Here is a 27,054-nt window from a genome sequence, read left to right as displayed (position 1 = left end):
ACTGCATATGCGTAGCAGTAACCCAAGAGAAATGTACCAAATGTGTGGTACTACACTCAGGGACGTGGAGAATGAAAAAGACCTGGGGCTAATTGTGTGGCCAGATATGAAGTTCTCTGAGCAGTGCAGATGGGCTGCCAGAGCAGGTCATGGAATTTTGTCAATGATATATAGGAATTTTGCTAGCAGAGACAAGGTGATTATCCCTTTGTATAAGGCAATGGTCAGTCCACACCTTGAGTACTGCGTACAGGTCTGGAGGCCTCATTTTAGGAAGGATGCTGGAACGAGCACAGAGAAGGGCAACAAGATTGGTGAGAGGAACAAAAGGAGTTCCCTTACCAGGAGAGGCTTAAGTGCTGTAAGTTGCAGTATCTGGAGACAGGCACCAGTGAGGTGATCTGATTGAGGTGTATAAGGCCTTGAATGGTTTTAGCAGGTTCGATGCTGATGGAATACTTATGCTTGCTTGGGTTAAAAACCCGAGAGGGCATAGATTCAATTGAGGAAAGACAGTTGTAGAATAGATGTATGGAAGGTTGCCTTTAGCCAGCAAGTACTTGATTGTTGGAATAGACTTTCTTCTGTTGTTGTGGAAGTTGATAGCTTAAATTTAAGGCTGAACTAAACAAACATTTGGAGTGACCAGATGGGTGAATTGGGAAGGGTGTGTTTTTTTTTTTTTTGGCTGATGCTGTATAAGCTTATTTCTTGCCTCATATGCCTAAACTAATGCTAATAAGCCAGCATATCAACAGTGAATCAGCACTGACAGAATCCATGCTGGTGATTATTAATCATATGGAAGATTTCGAGATAGTTTAAATTTATCAGTTAATTGATTTCTCCGTTACTTTAGAAAGAGTAGAAGTGGAATGGGATGATAATTAGATGGGAGTGATTTGTCACCCTCTTTAGGAACTGGCTGAATATAACCAAATTTCCAAACAGAAGGGAAAAAACTCCTTTGAAATGAGAAAGTGAAAAAAGGTGACACAGAACAGGAGTAAGCTCAGGATCACAGGTTTTGAGAACAGGTGGAGAAATACCATCAGGACTTGGAGCTTTCTTAGCATCAAGGCTGTTCAAAAAATTAGGATGCTAGCAGTCAGCTTTATCTTTAGCTGAGATGGGAAAAAGTTGTGGCCAATAGCTTTGGCAAGAGACCAAAATGCTTTACCTTTAGCCTATTCAAAATCTTTTTTGAACTGCTGTTTTACAATTGTTGCGAGCATTTTGTGTAGGTAGAAAATGAACCTGGAGATTTTGATGCAACGTTTTTATCTTGAACATCCTTAGCACATTTATTGGAAAGCCGAGGTTTAGATAAAGGACAAAATTTTTAGGATAAAAGTTTATTGTAGAATACAGGATTTCATCCCTCCAAGAATAATTTCACTGACACATTCTAGCACATCAGATTAGAAGCAGTAAACAGGCCAAGAAAAAGAAGAAAAGAAATCTTGCAGAACATCCCATTTTTGGCATTCTTGTAATGCCAAACAACACAAGGTTGGGAATGGCATAGAGAGGGGGGAGCTGATCTGAAGTGCCTAGAGGACCGCTCACCTCAATGTAATTGGAGGGTCATTTGTTTGTAAAAGATCAGGAGTTGGCCGAGCAGTTAGGATTATCTGGTATTCTAGTAGGTAAATTAGGTAAATGAACAATCTGTGCATCTAGTCCTTAGGATATAGAAAACAGAAGCCAGCTGGAATTGTGAACATTAATATCACTAAGGAAAATTTCCTCATTGTTAGGAAAGTTCAACTGGAGAAAGTTAAGTTTCAGAGAGATGAATTCGGAGTTCTAAGTGATTAGTGGAGTTGGGAGAATGATAGAGGCAACAGATGAATTTGACAGAATGGGGCAAAGATATATTTTAAGCCAGGGAATATTGAAAAGAGGTGATTTTCGATGCATTCTGATATTTCTTGTCAGAGTTAGTACAATTACTAACTCTCTGACATGGAATATCAGAGTGGACATATATTCATGAGTACCATCTTTGAAGTGAAAGGTGGTAATTAGGACAGCTGAGATGAGCAGTGGTTGAATTGACTGATAATTGGGTTTCCGTCAGAAAAAGTACGTAGAGTATGGCTATGGTTGCCAGATTTCTAGGACTGGATTAAAGGACACTCAAAAATAATTAATGCTACCACTCTCAAACTCTCATTCCACCCCAAAAAAGGAAAATTGAATGATTTTTTAGTTAATAATTAAACATTGTTTATATTTTTAGATTTTGGTTTAAAAATTAGTTTTCATATTGACTATAAATATTTGCAAATTTTAGTTTAATTTAGAATTTAAAATATTTAATGGTAACTCATGGCTTTCTATGGGGAAAGATATGGATTGATATATAAGGATAATGAACAATATGGATGATATAAAAAGCATGAATTATCCAAATATTTTAATGCAAGTTTACTGCATTAATTGACATCAAGCTAAAGTAATTTTAGGTAGGTGAAAAAGGCAAAAGAAAAGGGGAAAAAAAAAATGTACTTGTTTAATAGCTAGAAATCGTTCGCATTGCACATATTTTGTACTACTTTGAGCAGCCTTAAGCACTTCTGGCATCATTTTTAATTTTCTCAGAAAAATCTAAACAATTATCTTTAAAATTGAAGTAGATCATTAGTTCACTTTTTATGAATGAAACTGAACATCTGTTTTGCCCATCCCTCCACTTCGAGTTCATTACACTAAAAATCCTTTCTGAATTTTCCGAAGTCCCCAGCACTCAAAAATCATACAAAATGACCTTGTAAATATTTGAAAGCTTAAAATCAACACTTCAAAATTAAATGCCATTGACTCAAAGTCCTCAAATAAGTTTTAAATTTTTCAAAGGTTGACACAGTTTCATAATTTGTTTTCAGTACCAAAACCTCATCAAATAAATCATTCATATCCAACTTAATTTTTTCTATTAATTTAAAATATTCTGCTACTTCAACAAATGAGTCATAGTTAGGACAACCATTTTTAAAGCTTAATTTACTGAGTTTCAAAAAGGGTATTTTCATTAAAATTAAATTTTTTTCCTAAATATTTATAAACTATAAGAAAAAAGTATAAAAATAGAATGCAAGTAGAGTGTGAATGCAGATTCTCTCCCACGCCCCTTGCCTGGTGGGTTCCCCACTGCCAGCTAACATATCCCACCCCCAGAGCGGGATAGGCAGTTTGACCTTCTTACTGGATTCAACAAGACATGGACCTGACAACCATCACCGACAAGGACATATTGCAGCCTTGCTGCCAACACGCCATTTGCCGATCTGAACTGGGTACTCTAACCCAACATTACATGACCAAATAAATTGAAAATTAATAAAATAAAATAAAATAGAATAGAATAGACTGACCATTATGCCCCATCTCGAGAGAGAGGACCAGTAATAGTCAGGGAATCGCTGCATTTCGAATGCTAAACAAATCAGTGCAATGACGGAATGATACTAAGATCAAACCGCCTATGCAATAGATTTGCATAGCGGTGGTCCTTGTGCCCCACCTCTTTCGAGATGGAGCACAATGGTCAGTCTATTCTATTTTATTTTATTAATTTTCAGTTTATTTGGTCATGTAATGTTGTTAGTTTACATTTCAACATTAGTGAGATTTCACATAATTCGGAAATGGGTGCCATCGAGGGGGCGCTGCTAAATTTCTCTTAATTGGCTTAATTTTTAAATTATTTTAGGAACTTTGCTTCAACAATACCCTTTTCTTCTTTAACCCCCCATATTTATCTGTTATTGTTATTTTATTTGGTTCAGTTCATTTTCACTCTACTGGTTTGCCATGCTACTGGCAATATTTTATTTTAATCTGGCTTATATATATATATAGGCCTAGCCACTGAAATTCTTGGAAACTAGGTGATAGAGCCTGCCAGAGTACTTAAATAATCTACTGGGTGTCTGACCTGCGTCCTCATGGTAAAGTGTGCGCAACGGTGGGCCCCATTAGGGGCCCAACGGCTAAATGGTCAGAGAAACAACAGAACATAACACTACACAACAAACCATTCCCCACACACTTTTTAAATCTCTGCCCTCCACAAAGTTCTCTAGAGGGCAGACAAAGAATACAGTGCCTAGATGGGGAGAACCCCTGGTGTCGTCAGACAACTTACACATTTTACTGTTATAAAGAATTCCAGAACTAGGGGGTTGAGGTTTAGATTAGATTGTAGGAAGTTTTCTATTAACTAACAAGTCATTGATTGCTGGAACAAGTATCCCTCGCAAGTTGTTGAGGTTGACGGTTTGAATAAATTCAAAGGTAACTGGATAGTTACCTGTGTGTGAGGAGGGAAGCATATAATTTGTATTTTCTTATCTACTTGTGGTTTTATTTTATTTTTTTTTTTGACAGTGCAGGAAAAGTCTGTGGCTTCCTTGCACACTATATGGCAAAATACTATTACATGTAAAAAATTATCAAATTCCATTTTATTGAGTCCTCCCCATTGACACCTTAGCTAGCAGCAAAGGGAAAGGTTTTTTTTAATTACTTGTGTATTAATTTTTGTTTCTTCTCTGAAACAGTTCTGGCAAAATATTTGCCATGGATATTCTAAGACCCTACGGCTTGTCGCAACCTCATCTTTATGGTATTGTTGTTGAGTTTTATTTTATTTGTTTAGTTGATGTTAACTAGAACATGGCTGCAACAGAAAGATGTTCATATATATATATCCTGCTTTAATTAATTAATTTTCAACTTTATACTGAAATTTCATATCACTTTCAGATGTCATCGATGTTCATGTATCTTATATCAACTTAGAAGCTGGTGATATTTTGGAGATTTATCACTTAGGGGAAAGTCAGACTCCACTGGTGAAAGTAGATAATTCCACAGTCAAGCATATTTCAGGACTATATCTTTCTTCATCTTTGGGATCATATTTCAAAATTCAAAGAAGACAGTGTTCACTACGAAGTGAAAATAAAACAGTTTTTCTTGCCAGTTACACTTCAATTCCTAGTGAGATATGCTTATTTTATTATTTTATTATGAATTTTGGTGCAAAAAAATTAATTTTTTTTATCATTCTGTGATTGTGAAAAGGGAATAAAAGAAAATTAGTTTATTGACCAGTTATTGTTAATTACTTCCAAAACAGATGATGATAACATTTCTAATGTGAAAAGCAGATTTTTAAAATAAATTTAGGAAGACTGAAAACTTTTTTTTTTTTTTTTAAGCTTTGTTAATATTAAAGCAAAGGCTGCTTATTAATATTAGACTGTAGAATTTTTGTTCTTAAAATCATTTTTATTTTATTTTTTAGAAGAAATAACTTTCATTCACTATTTGTTTTTGTTCTTTTTTTTTAAGTAATTATGAAATTAGTGTATATAATACAGTAGACTCTCGATTTTCCGGGATGGATGGTAAAAAAAAAATTCACAGATAATCGATTTCCCTGGTAATCCAAAAATACAGTAAGTCCCCGACATACATAATAGAGACATTCCAAGACTTCTTACATAAGTCGAGTTTTGCATAACTCAGGAATGACTAATAAAATATTGCTACTGTATCTCTGATTGGCCAAAATTACAAAAACTATGTAATGTCCTCAGAAAAATGAAGACAAACAGTTATACATTTTTAATTAGTTCAATTAAAAACTTTATCTGGGGATGGCAGTGAAGTAGCAGGAGTGGCACATAAGAAAAGAAAACATAAAAGGAATAAAAAAACGCATGTTATTGTACTGCAAAAACTGATATGTATTTCGTAGCTTTGGTTATTATAGTTGACCTTCATTGGTGCCGATCACTTCACCGCTTCTCATATTCTATCTTTATTGTGTTCACCGTTGCCACTGACAAATCTGAATTTCGCATGATACTTGTTATTAATGTTTGGCCATTTTCATACATCTTTATTATTTTAATTTTCTGATCCAGCTCAATCGGTTTCCTTTTTCTTGATAGATTTACTAGTACCACTGTAAATTATTCTCTTAGTCGGCACCATGATAACAGTCAAAATTAAATTTTCTGGAAAGAACTTAGCATTTTTAGCATTAGCATTAGTAGAGGCATTTGATGCAAGAAAGCAAGCTTATGCAGCATCAGCCAAAAAAAAAAAAAAAAACCCACTTCCACTTCACCCCTCTGTTCGTTCAAAATACCTGTCCAGCTGAGCCTTAAACTTATTTAGGCTATCAACCTCCACCACAAGGGATGGAAGTCTGTTCCACCAACCAACCACCCGCTGGCTAAAGGCAAATTTCCGCACGTCTATCCTACATCTGTCTTTCCTCAATTTGAATTTATGCCCTCTCAGGTGATTTTTCTGAGCTAGAGGAAGAATCCCATCAGCATTGAGCATGCTTAAACCATTCAAGGCTTTATACACCTCTATCAGATCACCTCGCTGGTGCCTAGTCTCCGTACACTGTAATTTGCAAAACTTAAGCCTTTCTTCGTAAGAGTACCCCTTTGTTCCATTCACTAATCTTGTTGCCCTTCTCTGTACTCGTTCCAGCAGCTCTACATCCTTCTTGAAATGAGGCCTCCAGACCTGTATACAGTACTCTAGGTGTGGCCTGACCATCGCCTTATACAATGGAATAATCACCTCCTTATCCCTGCTGGAAAAATTCCTGTATATCATCGACAATACTCCATGAGCTACTCTTGCAGCCCGTCTGCACTGCTCAGAGAACTTCATATCTGCCTGCACAACCACCCCCAAGTCCCTTTCATTCTCTACCACTGTCAGTGTAGTACCACAGAGTTGATACGTTGCTCTGGGGTTGCCGTTTCCCATGTGTAGTACTTTACATTTGTCAATGTTAAACTTCATTTGCCACCTCTCAGCCCATCTGCTCAACCTTTCCAGATCCTGTTGCAGCAGCATAGTGTCAGTAGTGTCCTTGACAACCCTGCCAACCTTTGTATCGTCTGCAAACTTGGACATTAAGCCCGATATACCATCATCAATATCATTTATAAATACAGAAAACAATAATGGACCCAACACTGAGCCCTGAGGTACTCCACTAATAACATCAGTCCACGATGAGCAGTGTCCATTGATTACCACTCTCTGTCTTCTCCCCCTCAACCACCCCTTTATCCATAGCAGCAATTTGCCTCCAATGTCACACTGCTCCAATTTGTGTAGCAGTCTTCCATGTGCAACAGTATCAAAAGCCTTTCTAAGATCCAAGTATATAATATCAAAGTTATTCCCTGCATCCAGTTCTTTTGTGACTGCATCATAGTATCCAATCAAGTTGGTCAGGCAAGACTTCCCCTTAACAAAACCATGCTGTGTCTGAGCTATAACTGAAGTCTTGTCTAAATGATCCTGCAGTGCTTCTTTAACCAGTGCCTCCATTAATTTTCCTGGAACAGAAGTTAAGCTCACAGGTCTATAATTACTTGTGTCAGCCTTTGATCCTCCTTTGTGAATTGGGGTCACATTTGCACATTTCCAGTCTATGGGTACCTCCCCTGAGTCCAAGGAAGCTCTCATAATTATGGCTAAGGGTTTGCTTATTTCCTTTGCTGCCTCCTTTAATATAACTGGATAGATCCCATCCACCCCGGGTGCCTTTCTTGTGTTTATCTTCAACAGTTTCTCCTCCACTTTACTCCCAGTTATTTCAAGATTCTGTAGCTTACTGCTAGAGTTGAATACACCTCTGGCATTCCCCTCGCTGAATAACTCCTCATGTGTGAATGTCGATGCAAAATATTCATTTAGTTTGTTAGCTACCTGAGCAGGATCATCAACAGTTGACCCATCAATATCAAGTGGACCAATCTGATTCATCCCCTTCCTTCTAGAGTTTACATAAGTAAAGAACTCTTTGCTGTTTTTCTTTGCATCCCTTGCCAAGGATTTCTCGTAATCTGCCTTCGCCTGCCTAACCTCCTTTGTAACTTGGTTGCATATCAACTTGTATCTATCATAGGCTTCTGTGTCATGTGTTAATTTGTATGTATCCCATGCATTTTTCTTTTCTGCCATATGCCTCATTAGTTCATCTGACATCCATTTTGGCCTAAACCTTGAACAATATTTCTTAGGTGGTATGTAAAGCCTAGTAGCTTCCAAGATAAGTTCTTTGAATGCTTCCCATTTTGAATTTGCTGTTGGTAACATCATCAGTTGGTCCCACTGTATAGAATTTAAATACTGTCTCAGTCCATCGTAGTTGCCTTTACGGAAGCAATACCCTTCCCTTTACCCCTAATGGCAGTTACCTCTTTGAGTAAATCCCACTTCAGCACACTGTGATCACTGCCACCTAGTGGTTCATTTATCTGCAGATTCTTAATGCATGAAGAATCACTGCTGATAATCAAATCAAGAGTATTACTCCCTCTAGTTGCCTCCCAAACATGCTGATGTAGAAAACAATCATCCAATAAATCCAAAAAAGCCCTGCTAGTGTGTGAGTAACCAGCCCCCAAATTCCAGTCAATATCTGGGAAATTAAAATCTCCCATTATAAGACTCTCTGATTTACTGGCCCACTCTATTTCCCTGTACAGTTCCTTATTATACTCATCAGAGTCATTAGGCCTATAGCACACTCCTACTCTCAATTTTGATCTCCCAATGTTTATGTCACACCAAACTGACTCAACACTGCACTGTCCAGCGATGTCGACTGGCTTCACTTCCTTGGTTTTTATGTGTTTCTTAACTAATAGCATAACCCCTCCCTCCTTCCTATCCTGTCTATCCTTTCTGTAGACGTTGTACTCCCCAAATTGCAGTTCTGCATCCCTTATATCTGTGTGACACCACGTCTCTGATATCCCAACAATATCTGCCTTCGATGTTTTGAGCAATACCTCAAATTCATCAAATTTATTTACTAACCTCCTAGCATTGGTGTACACGCAAGTATACCTGCACCTGTTTCTATTCTTAGCTACCCTAACACAACCCATGTGTTTACTTGTACCGCAGTGGCTCCCAGCAGTCTCTGAAATACCATGCATCTTGTTTTTCAGGCTTCTGCTCATTCTAATAGAAGCAGTGCAAAAATCTCTTTCACCCTCTGCCAGTGGCTACTGTCAATCTATTGGTCTTTGTCTCCCCCCAAGCTAGCAGTTTTCCGACCCACCTAACACTGCCTCGATAGCATCAGCAAATATTCTTGCACCCTTTCTATTTAAGTGTATCCCATCCCTGTAGAAGCAATCTCTCCTGTTAACAAGTACAGTCCAGGCTGAAAAAAATTCTACCCCTTGAGCCTTGCACAATCTTTCCAGGGCCGAATTGATCGACAAGGCTCTCATCATATACTTCCTCCTATCGTGTCTGGGCAGAATTGCAGACACTTTCAAATTCAACCCTAATTCTCGGCTTTTGTTCAGCAGTGACCTGTACTTGTTAAGTAATTCTGCCGGTCTCCTACTCTTAATATTATTAGTGCCAACGTGTACAACTATATCACCTTTTGTGCCCTTAAAAGATGATATTCGCTCTACGTCATCAACCTTTGCCCCTGGCAGACATACCCTGGTCCTGTTCCACCTATCTTTTTTACAAAGCATGTTCCCCGTTTCCCTGACAATAGAGTCACCAACAACTACTAGTTCCTTCGGGACCAGCGCATTCTGCCTTGGGGGTTGCCTCTGTGTCACGCGATGCCCAAGTGCAAGCTCTGGCATTGATGTGGGCAGCTGAGAGCGTGATGGGCCCCTCAATTTAGTTTCTTCGAGGGCATCCACCCTGTCCTTCAAGCTCTCATATAGGCCCACAAGAACGCCGAGTTGTTGCCTGATATCGATACACTCCTTGCATCGCGCACACACAAAGACATCCCCCTTGGCAGTATCATGTCCCGTACCCGATTGCTCTGCAAACATCAAGCAAACAGTGCATTTTATAAGGCTGTGAGTCAGAGGACAACTGCCCCACTCAGTTCTGCTCTGAGCCACAGCACTTCCATTAGTTTGAGCCTTTTGCTTTGCTGCTCTGGTCTGAGTCATTCTTTCTTTGGTTCAGCATCCTTTTCTGATTGTGTGATAGTTTTTTTTTTTTTTTTTTACTTCCCTATCAGGTGGGTTCTGTTATCTTAAACGGGTGATGTTCCGTTCTCAACTTTGGGTGGCATATTCCAATGGTCATCAATCATTGGCTGATATCACCGTCCTTAGTTTCACGTATTCCTTGGTGTCCATATTTGGTTTCATTACTTCTGTTGGCCTTGGTGGATGGCTATTCGTAGTTTTCTTCTGGAGAAGACGTCCTGGGCAAAGCGACTAAAGGCCGCAAATTCTTCTGGTGTGTCCAGGAGATGGTGTTCCTGGGTGTTACGGATGTATTTAATTCTCGTGATCATTTGACATCTGATGTCTTCGTATATTTCACACTGATGCATAACATGATGCCATGTTTCTAGTTCGCCGCAGGGACAGTGTGATTCTTCGATTATGCCCATGGCATTTAATTTGGCCTTGAAAGGCCCGTGGCCGGTGAGTATAAAAGTAGTGTTTAGGCCTGGGTACAGCCATGCGGGAGCCTTGGGATACAGCTTGGTTACTTGGGGAATAATTTTTTTGTTATCGCTCCTTTTTCCACATCTGTCCATCTTCTCTGCCAAATTTGTACAAGGTGGTCCACTATTTTTTTGTGGCGCCTCCATAGCCAGGTGGGAAGGAGCAGCAGTGCATAGCACACGCTTCTTGATTAGACCGGGGTTCGAGCCCGTCACCACCAAATACGGAGGATGCGGAAAGGTCAGGGAATGACCACCGCATATCCCGGAGCAATATGGCCTTAGTTGCTAATGCTCCTAAAAACCAAATAACAAACAAACAAACTATTTTTTGTTTCTTGTTTTTCCTGTTATTGGTGATGTCAATGGTAAGACCGTTGTAGGTGGTTTGGGTTCCTTTGGCTAGTAGATACATAAGTCCGCAGCGGATTACCTCTAAATACAAGGGCAGGGTCCCGCAAGGACCTGTAGGGCACTCGTACTAACCGTGTTACATGCTCTTGTTATTGTTAATAATATGTTGCATTGGATCGTGTCCAGTATCCTTTTATTCACTGCTGTTTCTGCTTTCTTGTACCATATGAGAGATCCGTATGTTATTATCGGGATGAAGATGGCTTTATAATACAGGGACAAGGTTCTCCTGTTTAGCCCCCAGTCCCTGCGTGTAACTCTGGCAATGAGCGCTGTGTATTTCCGCAGTTTCTCTTTTAGATAGATTAGGCGCGGTTTAAATGATAAGTTCTGATCGATGATCAGTCCCAGATATTTAATTTGTGTTGACAGTTTGATTTTTTGTCCTGCCAGCTTGATTTGTGGTGGTCTTCTAAGGTTTAACCTCCCTCTCAGTAGTACTGAGTCCGTCTTCATTGGCGAGATTGTTAAGGTGTGTAGTTTTTCCCAGTTCTGCAAGGTTTCAAGGGCTTGGTTTGCAAGCGTTTCAAGGTTCTGTCTGGAATCCGCCGCGACCATCAGTACGAGGTCGTCTGTGAAGGCCTGGGCCTCCACCTCCCCCAGGTCCATGGTGAGGAACTCGTCAAACAGTATGTTCCACAGTAGCGGCCCCAGGACAGATCCCTGAGGGCAGCCCCTGCGGAACAGCCAGGTCAACTTCTTGTAGGGCTTATTTCTGTCCGAGAGATAAGTTTTGATGCTCCTGTACAAATTGCTTGGTGTTCTTGCTGCCCTGAGCCTGCAAAGGACGCTCGGCCACCAGAGGGTGTCGAAGGCCCCAGCAAAGTCGACGGCTATGACCAGGAAATATTTCTTGGTACGATCTAGTATGAGCTCTTCGTTGTCATCACAGATCATGATATATAATGTTTTTAAAGAGTACTTGCAGCCATTTATTCTCACCTTTCATAACGGCTGCGTTGTCATACTATTGACCATGACTGTTGTTCAGTGACAGGTTACAATCGTCCAGAACTTGTTTCACTTTGTTGAATAAAGTCACAGAGAAGTGTGACGGAGGAGAAGTCCGAGTGGAAAGGGACAGTGGTTTTAACCGATTGTGGTTAAAATATCTTATTTTTGCAAATTTTAAAAAACATGACTATGTGAACACACTGCTAGGACCCCTCCCAGGGCCTTGGAAGAGGTCTGTGCAAGTGAGAGGCCCTGAAGCTCAAGCTTCATTAGCTTCATGGTAAATCCACCTCTGACCCGAAGTGACTATTAATTATATACAACGGAACATTTTTCCAATTGCAGAGCAGATGAGTTTAAATGATCAAGCTCCTTTTCCTTATGCAAACTGCTATGTGCATAAAGAGTTTGAAAGGAGATTTATGAAAAATGATATCTGTTCTATATGCTACATTTGCAATCATCTACAGTTCGAAAACGACACAAAGAAACCAGCTGCCAACTATGCACTATTGATATGCACTGCATTTCCCGATGTTGACATTGACAGGATCCTTGTGTGTAATAGCTGTAGAGGATCACTTAAGAACAACACCATTCCAGCACTAAAATATTTACAGTACAAAAGCTCTTTTATTTTGTAATCAGTATAAACAAATTAACAATCAAAATATCTAAAAGAAATGTGAAGGATGTGTCACATAAAACCATGTGAAAAATGGCACATGTGCCATGCATGCTGGGCAGTTTTTTTTTATCCTACACAATTTGATAATTGGCTAGTGAACACACCAGCCATAGAAAATACACACAGCCTATTTACTACAATCATGAGAACTGATGTACCATAATCGTTGTTGTTCATGCACCAAGAAGCCTCTAAACAATATCATCCTCATCTAAGTAACTGTTGTCGTCATCATTAAAAGTAAGTTCAGCACTAGTTAGTGTTGAAGGTTTACTATATTCTGGTTAAAAAATTTAATTCATTTTATATTTTTTCCCTCATTTTTATGAAATATCTTTTTTATAATGCTAAAATGATTCTATTATTAATTTTAATATTATTTTTACAGGTTGTCTCTTTACCAGTGCTTTAAAAAAGTTTCAACAGATAGTAATCACTTCTCCTAATTATCCTAGTTATTATACTTCGTTTATTGACTGTTGGTGGAATCTCACATATCCAGAAATGATTTTTTTGTCATTTGAAGACCTTCAGCTTTCACCTGGGCAGTGCGTGGTTATTTATAGTAACAATCAAATGAAGGCAAAATTTTGTGGCATCATTAAATTATTACCAGATGATTTATTGCTAAATAAGAGTGCCAGTATTCATTTTGTACCTGATCACATGAAAGTGAATGAAAACCCTATAAGAGGCAGCCAAGGATTTAAGCTACATGTAGCTGCTGTAGGTAAGCTCGCTCTCTCCCTCTCTCTCTCTCATGAATGAATGAAAACAGTATATAAAAGGAGAAAATAATGATTTTAAAAAAATTAATCGATCTTTGATATTATTTTCAAATTCAAGATTTAGAAATGAACAGAAATAATTTTATAGCCATTCTTATTATATAATAACCATATTTTCTTATTATATAAAATATTTGGCAAATATTTTGCCAAAACTGTTTTAGAGAAGGAGTAAAGATTAATATTGACATAATCGTAAAAACCTTTCCCTCGGCTCCCTTTGCTGCTAGTTAAGGTTGTCAATGGGACTGCCTCGGGTAAAAATGCAATTTGATAAATTTTTTTTACATGTATGACTATATCACCCTTTTAAAAAAAAAAAAATTTCAATTCTTGCACAAAAAAATTAACTGTACCTGGAAACTGCTATGTAAAATTTCCATAAGCAAAAATGGCAACTTTGTTGCAAGTCTGACCTTGAGATTTGTTGATTGTGATGACAAGAGGTAAGAAATTGTCTTCTCTTCAAAATAAACAGTAAGTCAGTTTCACTGGGAGCTAAATCAATTCTCGGGATTTGAAAATTTTGTGAGATTTTTTTTGTTTTCCCGTCAATTTTACTGCTAAAATAAAACTTATTGCATAGGGAATCGGGTCAAAAGCTTGTTTAGTCTTTGAGTTTGAGTTATTCAAGTTCAAAGTGTTCTGGACAGAGGGACGTATGCAAATTATTTTATAGATGCTCCAACTGCACTGGTTTAAAAAGGATTTTTTTTTCCCTCAAATACATTCAATAAAATAAAATTGTAATTCATAATTCTGGTAAGAAGAGAAGAGTTTTTTATATTAACCCCAGAAGCTCACATCTGGCTTGGCACACCCTGGGTCCTGAGCTGGATATCATCATTCTTCTCTTTCTTGGTGATTCCCTTTTGACTCTCTCTCTCTCTCTCTCTCTCTCTCTCCCTCTCTCTCTCTCTCTCTCCCTCTCTCTCTCTCTCCCCCCCCCCTCTCTCTCTCTCTCCCCCCCCCCCTCTCTCTCTCTCTCCCTCTCTCTCTCTCTCCCTCTCTCTCTCTCCCTCCCTCTCTCTCTCTCCCTCCCTCTCTCTCTCTCTCTCTCTCTCTCTCTCTCTCTCTCTCTCTCTCTCTCTCGGTAACTCGTGAATATATTTTTTGGCTGGTGCAGCATAAGCCTCAGACTCCCTTGCACCATATAGCTAATAATATACTGCAAGGTATAAATGGTTTGGGTTTTCAAGTTCTGGTTCAGTGAAGTGGCTGATTCAATTGACTAGTGATTCCATTAAGCTGAACCCAATATACTTAAGTTTATTGAATTGTTTACTGCAGCTTAAAAAAAAAACTATAATAAAGTAAAATAATTCTGCCATGGTACCCTTTAAGACACATGTAGCACACTTTGGATGAAATCCTTTCCTAGTTTTCTGAGAACAAATTCCTTTTCCTCTAAATTTCAACCAGTAGTGTTATTTTTTTCAAATACAGACCTATCATTTCCTCAATATGGGTTCAAAGCTCCAGTTAGGTGTCTGTTGCTGTACTCATATTTATCCCAAAGAATAACATATACTGAGAGTAAAAACCTTACTAAGAGTAAGGTGGACAAGGCTTATATTTGCTTGATTAAATGAAATAATTTTGAACTAAATAGGCTCTTTAGCGACAAAGTTTTCTTTGTCAAGAATTCAGGAACAGATATATAGGCGATCACTGAATTGTCCCCATCTGTAATGGACTATGTCACGCAGCTTGCAGTAAGAAGGCAAACTGTTTTGTATGCTAGAACAAAACAGTGGTGATTTGCATCTGGTCATGCAAGTCAAAGTGATAAAGTAACAGTTATGGTACATAGTAAAGATATCAGTGAGTTTCAAAAGGGCATGATTGTGGTAGTTTGTGTGTCGAATGTTCCATATTGGAAACAGCACATCTTGTCGGTTACTCATGGCCCACTACAGTTAAGGTGTATAAAGAACAGTGTTGAACAGGTTCAAACCACCTCCTGCTGACAGAACTGTAAAGGATTATGCAAGGTGGATATTCAGAGTGATATTCTAGATGCAGAGGAAATATGCATGGATATTCATAGTGTTATACTAGATGCAGAGGAAATATGCATGGATATTCATAGTGTTATACTAGATGCAGAGGAAACATGCATGGATATTCATAGTGTTATACTAGATGCATAGGAAAAGTCGTAGAAAAAATAGGCAATGCATGCCTCACCTGGATATTAACCACAGAAAATCTTCATTTATCATTCCATGTCTTCCATGGATGTAGGTCAGCTCTAGACCTCTTGATAAAAGCTGATACTGATGCAAGTGGAGATAGCATTTGCTAGGTCTAAGAGGAAATTTTTCAGTTTTGAATTCAGAATATTCTTTCTCAGACTTTCGTTCAAGGAGAAAGGGTCCCACAGGGATCAGTTTTGAGTATCACTCAAAACTAAGTGTTCAGTTGCAGGGAGCTATCAATAAAATCATAATGTGGACTGAAAATAATGAAATTCTGCCTGTGTGCTTAATGGACTGATGTTCACTTATGCAGAAAATGATCTCCACTCTGATTCTGAGTTAAAAGTAGGAGACCACATAATTCCTGTTTTGCCAATGTTCATTTTCTTGGTTTAGTCTTGTTGGAGGAGAGAGTTCTCTGCCTATCACGATACATCAACATCACTCTTAACATATGGAAAAGCTATTTTTCCCTTGCAGGGTTATAAATAACTTCACAAAGTTTTCACTATGCAGTATAGTCCTAGTATACCAATATATACAGATAGTCCCAAACAGAAGACTGTTGGTGTGCAGCAGCTGCCTTCCATTCTTTTACAATTCTTTCTACCCATCTGCTAATTGAAAGTAGTATCTTTTTTTTTTCTGAACTCATAAATCTAACCAGCTGTATCTCCAGATAAGGGTGGCCATTATAATGTTGAGTCAGCTTGGTGTGATATAAGCACTGGGAAAACAAAAATGAGAATAGAAGTGTGTTATAGGCTTAATGACTGTGATGAGTCCAACAAATAACTGTACAAACATATAGCACATGCCAGTATATCAGAATGTCTTATAATAGGGGATTAACGTTCCTGATATTGACTGGACCTTGTGGGTTGGTCGCTCACAATATCAAGACCTGTGAATTTATTGAGAGGCAACAAGAGAAAGCAATACTGTTGATCTGATCATCAACAATGATCCTTCATGCATTAAGAATCTGCAGAAAAAAGAATTAATATTGGCAATGATCACAGTGTATTGGTATGGAATTTACTTAAAGATGTAACTAAGGCAAGGGTAAGAGCTTTTGCTTTTTTAATAATGACTGCAGCAATCTCAGGCAGTTTTTAAGTACTATACAGTGGGCCAACTGATGACAAAAATGGCCAATTATAAATGGAAGCATTGACAGGAGTAATCAAGCTGTTAAAATTTTTATACCTACTAAAAGATATTGTATAAGACATAAACATAGATGTTAGATGAACTGATGAGACTCGCATCAGTGAATAAAAATGCATAGGATGTATATAAATTATTAGGTGATACCATTACCTACATTAGATAGAAACTGGTCTGCAATCAGGTCACAAAGCAGGTTATGCAAACTGAGGCATATTACAAGAAATCCCTGGCAGTGAATGCTAAGAAAAGTAGCAATACTTGTGTAAATAGTTTGAGGTAGGGTGGGTCAGAACGTAGGGTAAGGAATAAAGGTGGACCAAGGTGAAGGACCCACCCGGTGCAAAAACAGGAAGTTTAATTTCGAAACAGACACGTCACTATCAGTTGTGTAAAGCTGATATTCTGGGGGAGGTGGAGAAATGCAACATGATTGGTCTGTTTGAATTTTTGTAAATTTCTGTCTGTCTGAAAACATTAAATTCTAGGGCATCAGAAATAAATATATGCCAAAATTAGTAGGACTAAAGTAACGGCCATCGAATGGTAATTCCCTTCTATTTCTGACACACACACACACACACACACTTGGGGATTGGATCACATTGGTCCATTAAATATGAATGAATTAAAACTGTTGGTGGTCCTGCACATTGCTGACAAACAACAGGTATTTTGCATCTACATTTATACATGAGAAATTGTTTAGGAATGGGGATACCAAAAGTGAGTAAAATTCTGGCAGGGAGCTGTATGATTTTTTGATAACTCAGAGGAAAGTGGAAGAGAAATTGTTGAAGCTAAACAAAAAAAAAAAAAACTCCTGGAGATTATAGGATCTATCCAGCTATATTAAAGTAGGCAGCAAATAAGGAAAGCAAACCTTTAGCCATCATTATGAGAGATTTCCTGGATTCAAGAGAAGTCCCTATGAATTGGAGATGTGCACAAATGTATCCCAATTCTCATACGGGAATCAAAGGGAGACATGAGAAACTACAAAGCTGTTAGCTTGACTTCAGTTCTAATAGTCACTGGTCAAAGAAGTAATGCTGGACCATCTGGACAGGAATGCAGTTATAGTGCAGTACAGCATGGATTTGTCACACAAGACCACCCCCCTGGGTGGTCTTGTGTGACCAAACTGATTATCATATTAACAAAGGAAATGGATGCAAAAACTGATTTTGACATCATATACTTAGATTTCAGAAATGCTCTTGATACTGTTGCACATAAAGACTACTATACAAATTGCAGCAGTTTGGCATTAAGGGCAAGTTTGCTGCTAGTGATAAAAGGATGGTTGAATAGAAGACAATGGTTATTAATGGACATGCCCTTCGTGGACTAAAGTTATTATTGAGGTCCCTCAGTGCTGGTGCCATCGCTGTTTCTATATTATTATTATTAGCTATAATGTGCAAGGAAGCCTGAGGCTTATGCTGCACCAGCCAAAAAAAAAAAAATTCCCGAGTTATTACACTGAGAGAGAGAGAGAGAGAGAGAGAGAGAGAGAGAGAGAGAGAGAGAGAGAAGGGAATTACCAAGAAAAAGAAAAATGATAATATCTAGCTCAGGACCCTGGGTATGCCAAGCCCATACTCACCAGATGTGAGCCCCCATATTTATTAATGTTTTTGTGAAGGTATATCAGGCTTCATGTCTAAGTTTCCAGATGAGTAGGTTGGAAAGGTGGTTAATGACAGTAACCAAAGGTACAATACTACAACAAGATCTAGAAAAATTAGCAGATGGGATGAGTAAAGGCAATTGAAGTTTAATTTTGACAAATGCAAAATATTTCATATGCGGACATAATCCCACATTAATGTACGAACTGTGTGGTACCACACTGAAGAGAGTAGAATGAAAGAGACAGGGGAGTAATTGTGCAGACAGATGTGTTCTCTGAGCAGCAAAGACAGGCTGTCAGCATAGCTCATAGAGGTTTTGTCAATGATATACAGGAATTTTGCCAGCAGGGATAAGGAGGTGATGGGGCAATGGTTAGGCCATATCTTGAATACTGCATACAGATCTCACCATGCAAGTTGCCTGTCTTTGAGCACTTTTTTTTTTTTAGATGACGTCTCCATACTTGGAGACTTCATCTAAAATTGCTATTCCAAATGCAGTCTTACAATTGCCTTATACAAGTGGGCCTCATTTTAGCAAGTACATCGATCTGTTGGAAAAGATGCTCTTACAGGGAAAAGCTTCAGTTTTGCAAATTGAAGCATTTGGAAACTATGGACTCGAAAGATTTGATTAAGGTGTTAAAGGCCTTGAACAGGTTACGCTCAATGCTGATTGAATCCTTCCTCTTGTTTAGACTACACACAAATTGAGGAAGAATGGTTGCAGGTTGGGTGTATGGAAATTTGAGTTCAGTTGGAGGGTGGCTGATTGTTGGAACAACCTCCAATCTGGTGTTGTAGAGGTGGGTAGTTTGAATAAATTCAAAGAACTAGATAAACTGTTAGAAGGGATGGACAGGTGAAATGGAAAGTGTTGACTTATTTTTTTTTTTTTTTTTTTTGTTTTACTGCTGATGCTGTATAAGCTTGCTTTTTATACTAGTACACTTCATGCTCTGCAAAAAATAATAGTATGCTCCAACCATTTAATTGGAATAGATCTGGTTGGAATTAGCATGTTTAGTGAAAAACAGGGAAATAATCTTCTTTGCTACAAATATTGCTGCTAAAACAGTAGTGTTGGTAGAACCTATCAGTCTATTTCTTTACATATTATAAATGCCTTACAAAGGCTTGGTATATGAAGCAGTCTCACAGATTTGGCAAGTCCAAGATGGTCAAGCCCAACCATCTCTTGCAGTCCAGTATGGATTCAAACAGAAAGGAAGAAGTCATGCTTCAAGACTGTGCATAGGCAATGAGGATTTGAATGTCCAATCTACATAGAAAGCAAACAAATTACCCTTTTGTTTACTTAGAAAGCAAACAAATTACCTGCACTCAAAATCTGATGCGAGTTAGACATCTGATGCAACTAAAGTTCTCTGTTTTAAAACAAGTTAATTGCCCTGGCAGCTCATGAACCTTTAAGCCTGTATAAACAACAGCAATGTCAACTAGCTTTGAATGGATATCAGTAGAAATAACACCCCATGCTACTTAAAACTTAGCCAGATGAGTAATAATGATACTAAAATTACAGTAATCCCTGTAAAACCAGAGGGATTTGCACAAACAGAAAAACATTAAAATGAGATTATTTGACATTGAAGGGACCAAAAGAAAGAAAAAATAAGAGAGAGAAAATGTTTGGTGATATTCTTGTTTAGTCTCCAGCATGACCACTAGGACAGAGGAGTTTATATTAATTATTTTACATCTAATATAATCATTAATTAAAAATTGCATAATTTGTTTAGGGCAGTAGCCTCAGGTTACAAAGAACTTATAGGTTTGTGCTATAGCATCATGTTTATATGTAGCCAGTAATATGAGATATACTTAAACAATGACAATTTTTTAAAACTTAGTAGTTGGCTATGTATAAATATGATGCTATAGCTTTATACCTATACGTTAGTTAACTTCTTCATAACCTGAGGCTATTGCTCTAAACAAATTATGTAATTTTCAATTACTGGCATCTCTCATATTGTGGAGTCATACGTTGCAACTGGGTTGTCATCATTGCAACACCAAGGTACCTGCCCACCCACCAATGAAGAGCCAATAAGCTTTGAAGCAGTGCCGTCTGGGTGGTGGTATCCACAGAGAATAAGTAACAATAGCCTTCAATGTGAAATATACTTAAAACGATGCCAATTTTTTTAACTAGTTAGTAGTTGGCTACGTATAAACATGATGCTATTGCACAAAACTATAAGTTAGTTATAACCGTTACCGTATATAAAAATTACGTGGGCATGAACAGTGGTCTACTCAAAGCCCGATGATTCTGCACCCCTGATTGTGATCACCTGGCTATATTAGACTAATACATTCAGGCTTGTCCCCCCCCCCCCAAATTAATTGAAAAATTTAGTTTCCTTTTACTGTGATTAATAAAAGTGAAAAGTAAATACAGTTAACTTATCAATTAATTACTAAGATTATAACTAAAGGACACAAACTCTAGTTTAGTGTTCCCAAAACTTAGCCATTCATTTTAATTATAGCTGTTTAATATTTATTACTCTTCTCCCATATACTTTAAAAGTCTCTTCTCTTTCTCCCTCACATACAGGGTGATTCAGGAGGAATAGTAAATATTTTGGGAGGTTGTAGTATCATTATAAACACGTGTCCAATTCTCAGTGGATATGGAGATACAGCTGTTTGGTGTTTTAGGTGTTGTTAAGAATGTCGCACATCTTTGCCCATCCTGAATATGCCGATATGGTGTTTGTCTACAGTTTTTGTGGTGGAAGTGCTACTGCTGCTTGTAGAGAATACTGTCGACAGTTTCCTAACTGCACAAGACTGGTATAGTTTTCATCACTCATATTTCTTTTGAACATACAAATGAACAAAATTACTTCCTTTGCTGCCTCCTTTAATATAACTGGATAGATCATATCTGCCCCAAGTGCCTTATTTATGTTTAACTTCAGCAATTTCTCCTCCACTATGCTCTCAGTTATTACAAAATCATTTAACTCTCTGTTAGAGCTTGATAAGCTTCTGGCCTCCACTTCCCTACAGCATTCTTCATGTGAGAGTGTAGATGCAAAATACTCATTCAGTTTGTCTTTTAGCTGAGCAGAATCCTCAACAAACCATTGATATCAAGTGGACCAATCTGATTCATATCCTTCCTTTTAGAGCTTACATAAGTAAAGAAGTCTTTACTGTTTTTCTTTGCATCCTTTGCCAAAGATTTCTCATATTTTCCTTTGCTTACCTAATTCTCTTTGGCTTGATTACACAATCTTTTATCTACCATATTCATCTGTGTCTCCTAATAATTTGTGTCCCATGCATTTTTCTTCTCTGCCACAAGTCTCACTAGTTCATCTGATATCTCTTGGCACAAGCACATTACAAATATTGCTTCCTCTGCATCTAAAAAACTTCGTTTTCTCTTTTGTTCTCTTTCTCTTTTGCAAACAGCAGCTGTTCACTCTGTACAAATCGCAAATCTGCCCTACCATGGAACATTGCCCCACATCTGGGGCAATGTCCCCAAAACCTCTCTCAGGCTTCTCGATTCCATTCAGAAGAGGGCAGTTAGGTTAATTAATGACTCCTCTCTAACAGAGTCTCTCCACTCGCTGTCTAATAGACATACTGTTTCTGCTGTATGCCTTTTCTACAGATACTTCCATGGGCTCTGTTCTTCTAAAGTGGCTTCTATATTTCCTGCTCTCTTTCAAAACAGTCCGAACATGTGCCGCCACCAGCCAACATCCATTTACTGTCCAACTTCAAACTCACAGAACCAACTTTTCATCTTCCTTATTTATTTATTCAACTGCTGTTTTCTGGAACAACCTTCCTTCATACGTATTTCCTGAAAATACAGTCTATAGAAGTTCAAATCTAATGTCAACAAATATCTTCTTTTGTCTTCTCAACCTCCAACCCAAGCAGAGTACTAAGTACTATAGGTTCTAATACCTCTCATATTTGGGGTTTTCATAAAAAAAAAATATAAGCTTACTTTCATTTTAGCTTCATGCATGTAATTCTTCTCTGTTAACTTTAAAACGTATATTACCACATTACAGATAGCTGTAATGTTCATTAGTTGGTTTGATGGCATTTCTTCTCTTTTTGACACCAATGATTAATTTTCTTCTTGGTCTGCCTATGTACTCATGAATACTGTCGAATTGTAAGAGGATATTTGAACTCAGTAGTTAAAATCAAATAATATTTGTATGCCTTACTCTGTTCTATTCTTGATCAAACACATTAAATTCTGATATACTATCTTACATTACAGTACTTTCTATTATGTTTGTTTTAATTAATTTTGCTTTCACAAAGAAAATGGCTTATGCAGTTCATACACTGGTTTAAACCCCTGTTATAACAATCCTCCCATTTATAGCACAATTTTACTTTTAATGCTATATTTTTATGGCCCCATGATCAGTCCTATGAACTACTGTGCATTTCTTAATGACTTGTTATCATTCCTGTTTAAAAGCTTTCCTATTTTCTTGCTTACAGCTACCCAATCTGCAGCTTTTCAAAAGTCACAAAAAGTTGGCAAATGTGATTATGGTTTTAAGGTCTTGCAATTTTTTTTAACGTCTCAAGAAGGAATAAACCTGGGTATAAACTCTCCTTCCTCTTAAGAAAGGAAAGAATCATTAATCATTTGGTTTTGTTTGCTTCATAGAAATTGTTCTCTGGCAAGTAGGATTTATTTTGAGTGGCCTATTAACACTTTGATGGTTAATAGGCCACTCTTTACAACTGAAGGTCTAGCCGTTCATTGTTGCATTTATACACTCCTCGGTTTTTTTTTTTTTTTTTTTGGAATTTCAACATTATTTGTCCGCTTCCTTTGTGGGTATGTAACTTGTGTGTATATTCAACATTGCATCAATAAATTTCTTTAATGATACCATTGTTATTATGTTAATACTACATTTATATATAATACTCAAAAAAAATAATTTACTACAAGTTAATACTACAAAATTTTTCATTCTTTATGAGAAAAGATTGAGGATCAAAAAAATTTGTTATCTACTAAAATATTGATGAAAAATAGCTGCAAAAAGGTGTCTTGCTTATAGCGCTCTTTCGCCGAGTCAAAAGTACTCTAACAAGAGTTTGTTTTGTTATATATAAAATTGCTGTGTGTGTCTCAAAAATATTGGTACAAACGTTTAGGGGAGGTAGGTAACATCTAAAGGAATGTGAATCGCATAGGAACCCATAACTGGAAACATCACAGGAAAGTAGTAGCAGAGGCACAAGAAGCAGAAATGACACAAGACAGTAATTAGTGGCAAACATTTATTTGACATAATATTAACAATGGAGTACGAGATGGATGCATTTCATGATATTACAACAGATGCTCGAAGGTTCCACCCTGAAACGTGATGCATGCGTGACACCGACGCAGCATGGATTGGCGGACACGGTCGAACACACCTGGAGTTTCTTTGACAGTAGCAGCAGCAGCGCAGACAAGTCGCCACAAGATCCATTTCCATCTCCACATTGCGATTCATACACGATACATTTGAGGGCCCCCACAGAAAGAAATCAAGGCTCGATAAATCAGGTGAGCGTGGGGGCCAGGCAACGGATCCACCACGGTCAATCCATCAACGCCCAAAACGCCTGTTCAAATGGTCACGAAAAATGGCCAAATGGCCTGTTCAAATGACGGGTCATAATAGGCCCGTCATGTTGAAACCAAATGTTGCGTCTCACATTTGCTGGAACATCGTCAAGTAATCCTGGTAGAACTTGTTCAAGAAAGATCCTATATTTCATGCGGGATGGTAACAGGTATGGGCTGACTAAGCAGTCACCGACCATACCTGCCCACACACTTATTGCGAAGCGATGTTGTGCTGCATGGGGGTGCACACAGTGTGGGTTGTTGTGAGCCCACACATCAGCATTGTTCTGATTGAATAAGCCTTCCTGAGTGAAATAAGCATCATCCGTGAACAAAACATAGGCTTGAAAATTCAAGTCTTGAACACTTTCTTGGAGAAACCACTGTGCAAAAGCAACACGTGCAGGATGATCTTGGGGAGCAGTAACTGAACCCTTTGGAGATGAAAGGGGTGTAAGGAATCGTCGTTCCAGACACGCTGTACACTGCAACGAGACGCTCCTAAGGCAGAGGCAACAGCACATGTGCTGGTAGTAGGATTATTCTGGATGGCATTCAACACACTTTCTTCCATGGCGGGAGTTTGTGTCGAATGTGGTCTGCCCACACTACTCCTGTTACTTCTAAATGACCCATAATCGCACAAATTTTGATGCACATGTGCAAACAAACAGTGGTCCGGTACATGTCTGTCTGGGAAGCGTTCTCTATAAATTCGTTGAGCATCTCGTCCATTGCCCTCTGCTAATCCATACACTAGGTGCATGTCTGCCAGCTCACAGTTCGTATATCGATGCATGCTCTTCGTGTGGCGACTACCGCGCCGTCTGCCGACTTACGGTGACGTTTCCGGTTATGGGTTCTTATGCAATTCACATTCCTTTAGAAGAGGTTACCTATCTCCCCTAAACGTTTGTACAAATATTTTTGGGACACCCTGTATATATATAGCAATTTTAAAAAGTAGAATGGAGATTGTGCATAAAATATAGTTAATTTGGAAACAAAAATCAAAAGGATGGTCCTAACTTGACCTGTTCAGATTTGAGAAAAAAAATATGTAGTTGCTGAACTTCCAACCTTGTTCACAAGATGAGTGATGCCAGATAGTGCAAATAATAAATAAGCTAATAATATTTATGCAGTTATAGCTCAGAGAAAATAATAGCTTTAGCATAGCAATTTAAGAAAATTGTTACATGAAATTGCTTTTGTCATCTTCTGACTCCCATACCTTGGCAAAAAAAATAAATAAATAAATAAATAAACTATATATCTAAATCCTGTGAATTTATTATTTATTGAATTCATACAGATTAGAACTTTTATTAGTATGTTATAGTAGAAGTTGGGTAGATTTGTTATGTGGTAAGTTGTGTATATAATTTTAGATCAAGCTTGTGTAACTTTTCCTGATCAGTTTTATTTGATTCTTTAGACAGAGGCTCTAATTTTGTTGATGATAGATCAACTCTTACGTCTCCTGAGCAGTTAGGTTTTTTTACTTGGATATTGAAGCCTTCTGATCTTCTTGCAAAGAACATAAAAGTTAACTTAACTTGGAATGGGCCAATAGATCCGTAAGAATGTATTCCTATGTGATTATTTGTTTTTAGTTATTTATTAGATTTTAATTCTTTTTTTTTTTTTTTTTTTTTATGATTAAGATTTTGGGTATTGGTATTTTATTAAATTGGTGAATTACTGTTTTTAATATCATCTTCCTTTATAAAAAAAGAATAATAATAAAAATACTTAATTTAACCCTTGTATTCCCTCCACATTACCCTCCCCTTATGTGAAGTCTTTTTTTCTAATTCTAGCCTTTTGAACTAGCATTTTATTTTTTAGCATTAGTAGAGGCATATGATGCAAGAAAACAAGCTTATATAGCATAAGCTCTTCCCCCCAAAAAAACCTTCTCATTTAGCCCATCCAATCACTTCAAAAGATTGTCTGGTTCAGCTTTCAATTTATTTAAGCAGACAACTTCCACAATGACAAATGAAAGCTCGTTCCAGCAATCAACCACCCACTGGATAAAGGCAAATTTCCACACATCTATTCTACAACTGTCCTTCTTCAATTGAGGGAATTTATATTCCTTCAAGTGCAGAATCAGAGCAAGAAGATTAATCCCATCAGCATTGAGCTTGCTCAAACCAGGCAAGGCCTATTACACCTCAATCTGATCACCTTGCAGTGCATAGTCTCCAGATGCTGCAATTTGCAGAATTTAAGCCTATCTTGGTAACAGCAAAACATGCCCTTCTCTGTACTCGTTCTAGTAGCTCAACATTTTTCCTAAAATGAGGGCTCCAGACCTGTATGCAATACCCAAGGTGCAGCCCGACTTGCCTTTTACGAGGGGATAATCACTTCCTTATCCCTGCTAGCAAAATTCCTATATATCATTGACAAGATCCCATGAGGCTACTCTTGCAGCCACCCTGCACTGCTCAGAAAACTTCATATCAAACTGCACAATTATTCCCAGGTCTTTTTCATTCTCCACTTCCCTGAGTGTAGTACCGCACAGTTGGTATTGTTGCTGTGAGGCTACTGCTACCTATAAACAATATTTTACATTTTTCAATGTTAAAACTTCAGTTGCCACCTCTCAGCCCATCTGCTCAACTTTTCTAGATCCTGTTGCAGTAGCGTATTGTCGTTAACAACCCTGCCAACCTTCGTATCATCTGCAAACTTGGACATTAAGCCTTATATACCTTCATCTATATCATTGATAAATACAGAAAACAATGGGTCCCCACAACACGGACCCCTGGGGAACTCCACTAATAACATTTGTCCATGAAGAGCAGTGTCCTTCTCCCATTCAACCATCCTATTATCCATTGTAGCAACTTGCACAGTAGTCTTCCATTTGCAACAATATCAAAAGCTTTCCTAAAATCCAAGTACAGCCAGACCTCGCATAACGCGAGTTCGATTAACGCGTTTTTCAGTTACCGCTATTTGAAAAAATTATACCACTTTTCACTTTACATGATGCAAATTTTTTTAATGCGATAGTTGAAA

General features: G+C 37.9%; 1 protein-coding gene across 4 annotated transcripts in view; it reads left to right on the top strand.

The window, feature by feature from the left end:
- Window positions 1–27,054, top strand: part of LOC150089441 (cubilin-like) — a 321,441-nt gene that overhangs the window by 236,594 nt on the left and 57,793 nt on the right. For 3 of the 4 annotated variants that reach the window (XM_090389480.1, XM_090389481.1, XM_090389479.1), the window contains 3 exons: window positions 4,774–5,010; window positions 12,952–13,293; window positions 25,451–25,592. In XM_090389480.1, the coding sequence (XP_090245606.1) occupies window positions 4,774–5,010; window positions 12,952–13,293; window positions 25,451–25,592 (721 nt within the window). The remainder of the gene's footprint in view (window positions 1–4,773; window positions 5,011–12,951; window positions 13,294–25,450; window positions 25,593–27,054) is intronic. The other variant, XR_016548045.1, reaches the window with a different exon arrangement.

Source organism: Mastigoproctus giganteus, chromosome 2, assembly GCF_048544385.1.
Source record: "Mastigoproctus giganteus isolate SK-2022 chromosome 2, ASM4854438v1, whole genome shotgun sequence".
In the NCBI taxonomy this organism is placed as follows: Eukaryota; Metazoa; Arthropoda; class Arachnida; order Uropygi; family Thelyphonidae; genus Mastigoproctus; species Mastigoproctus giganteus.
This window is presented reverse-complemented; position numbering and strand designations above follow the sequence as displayed.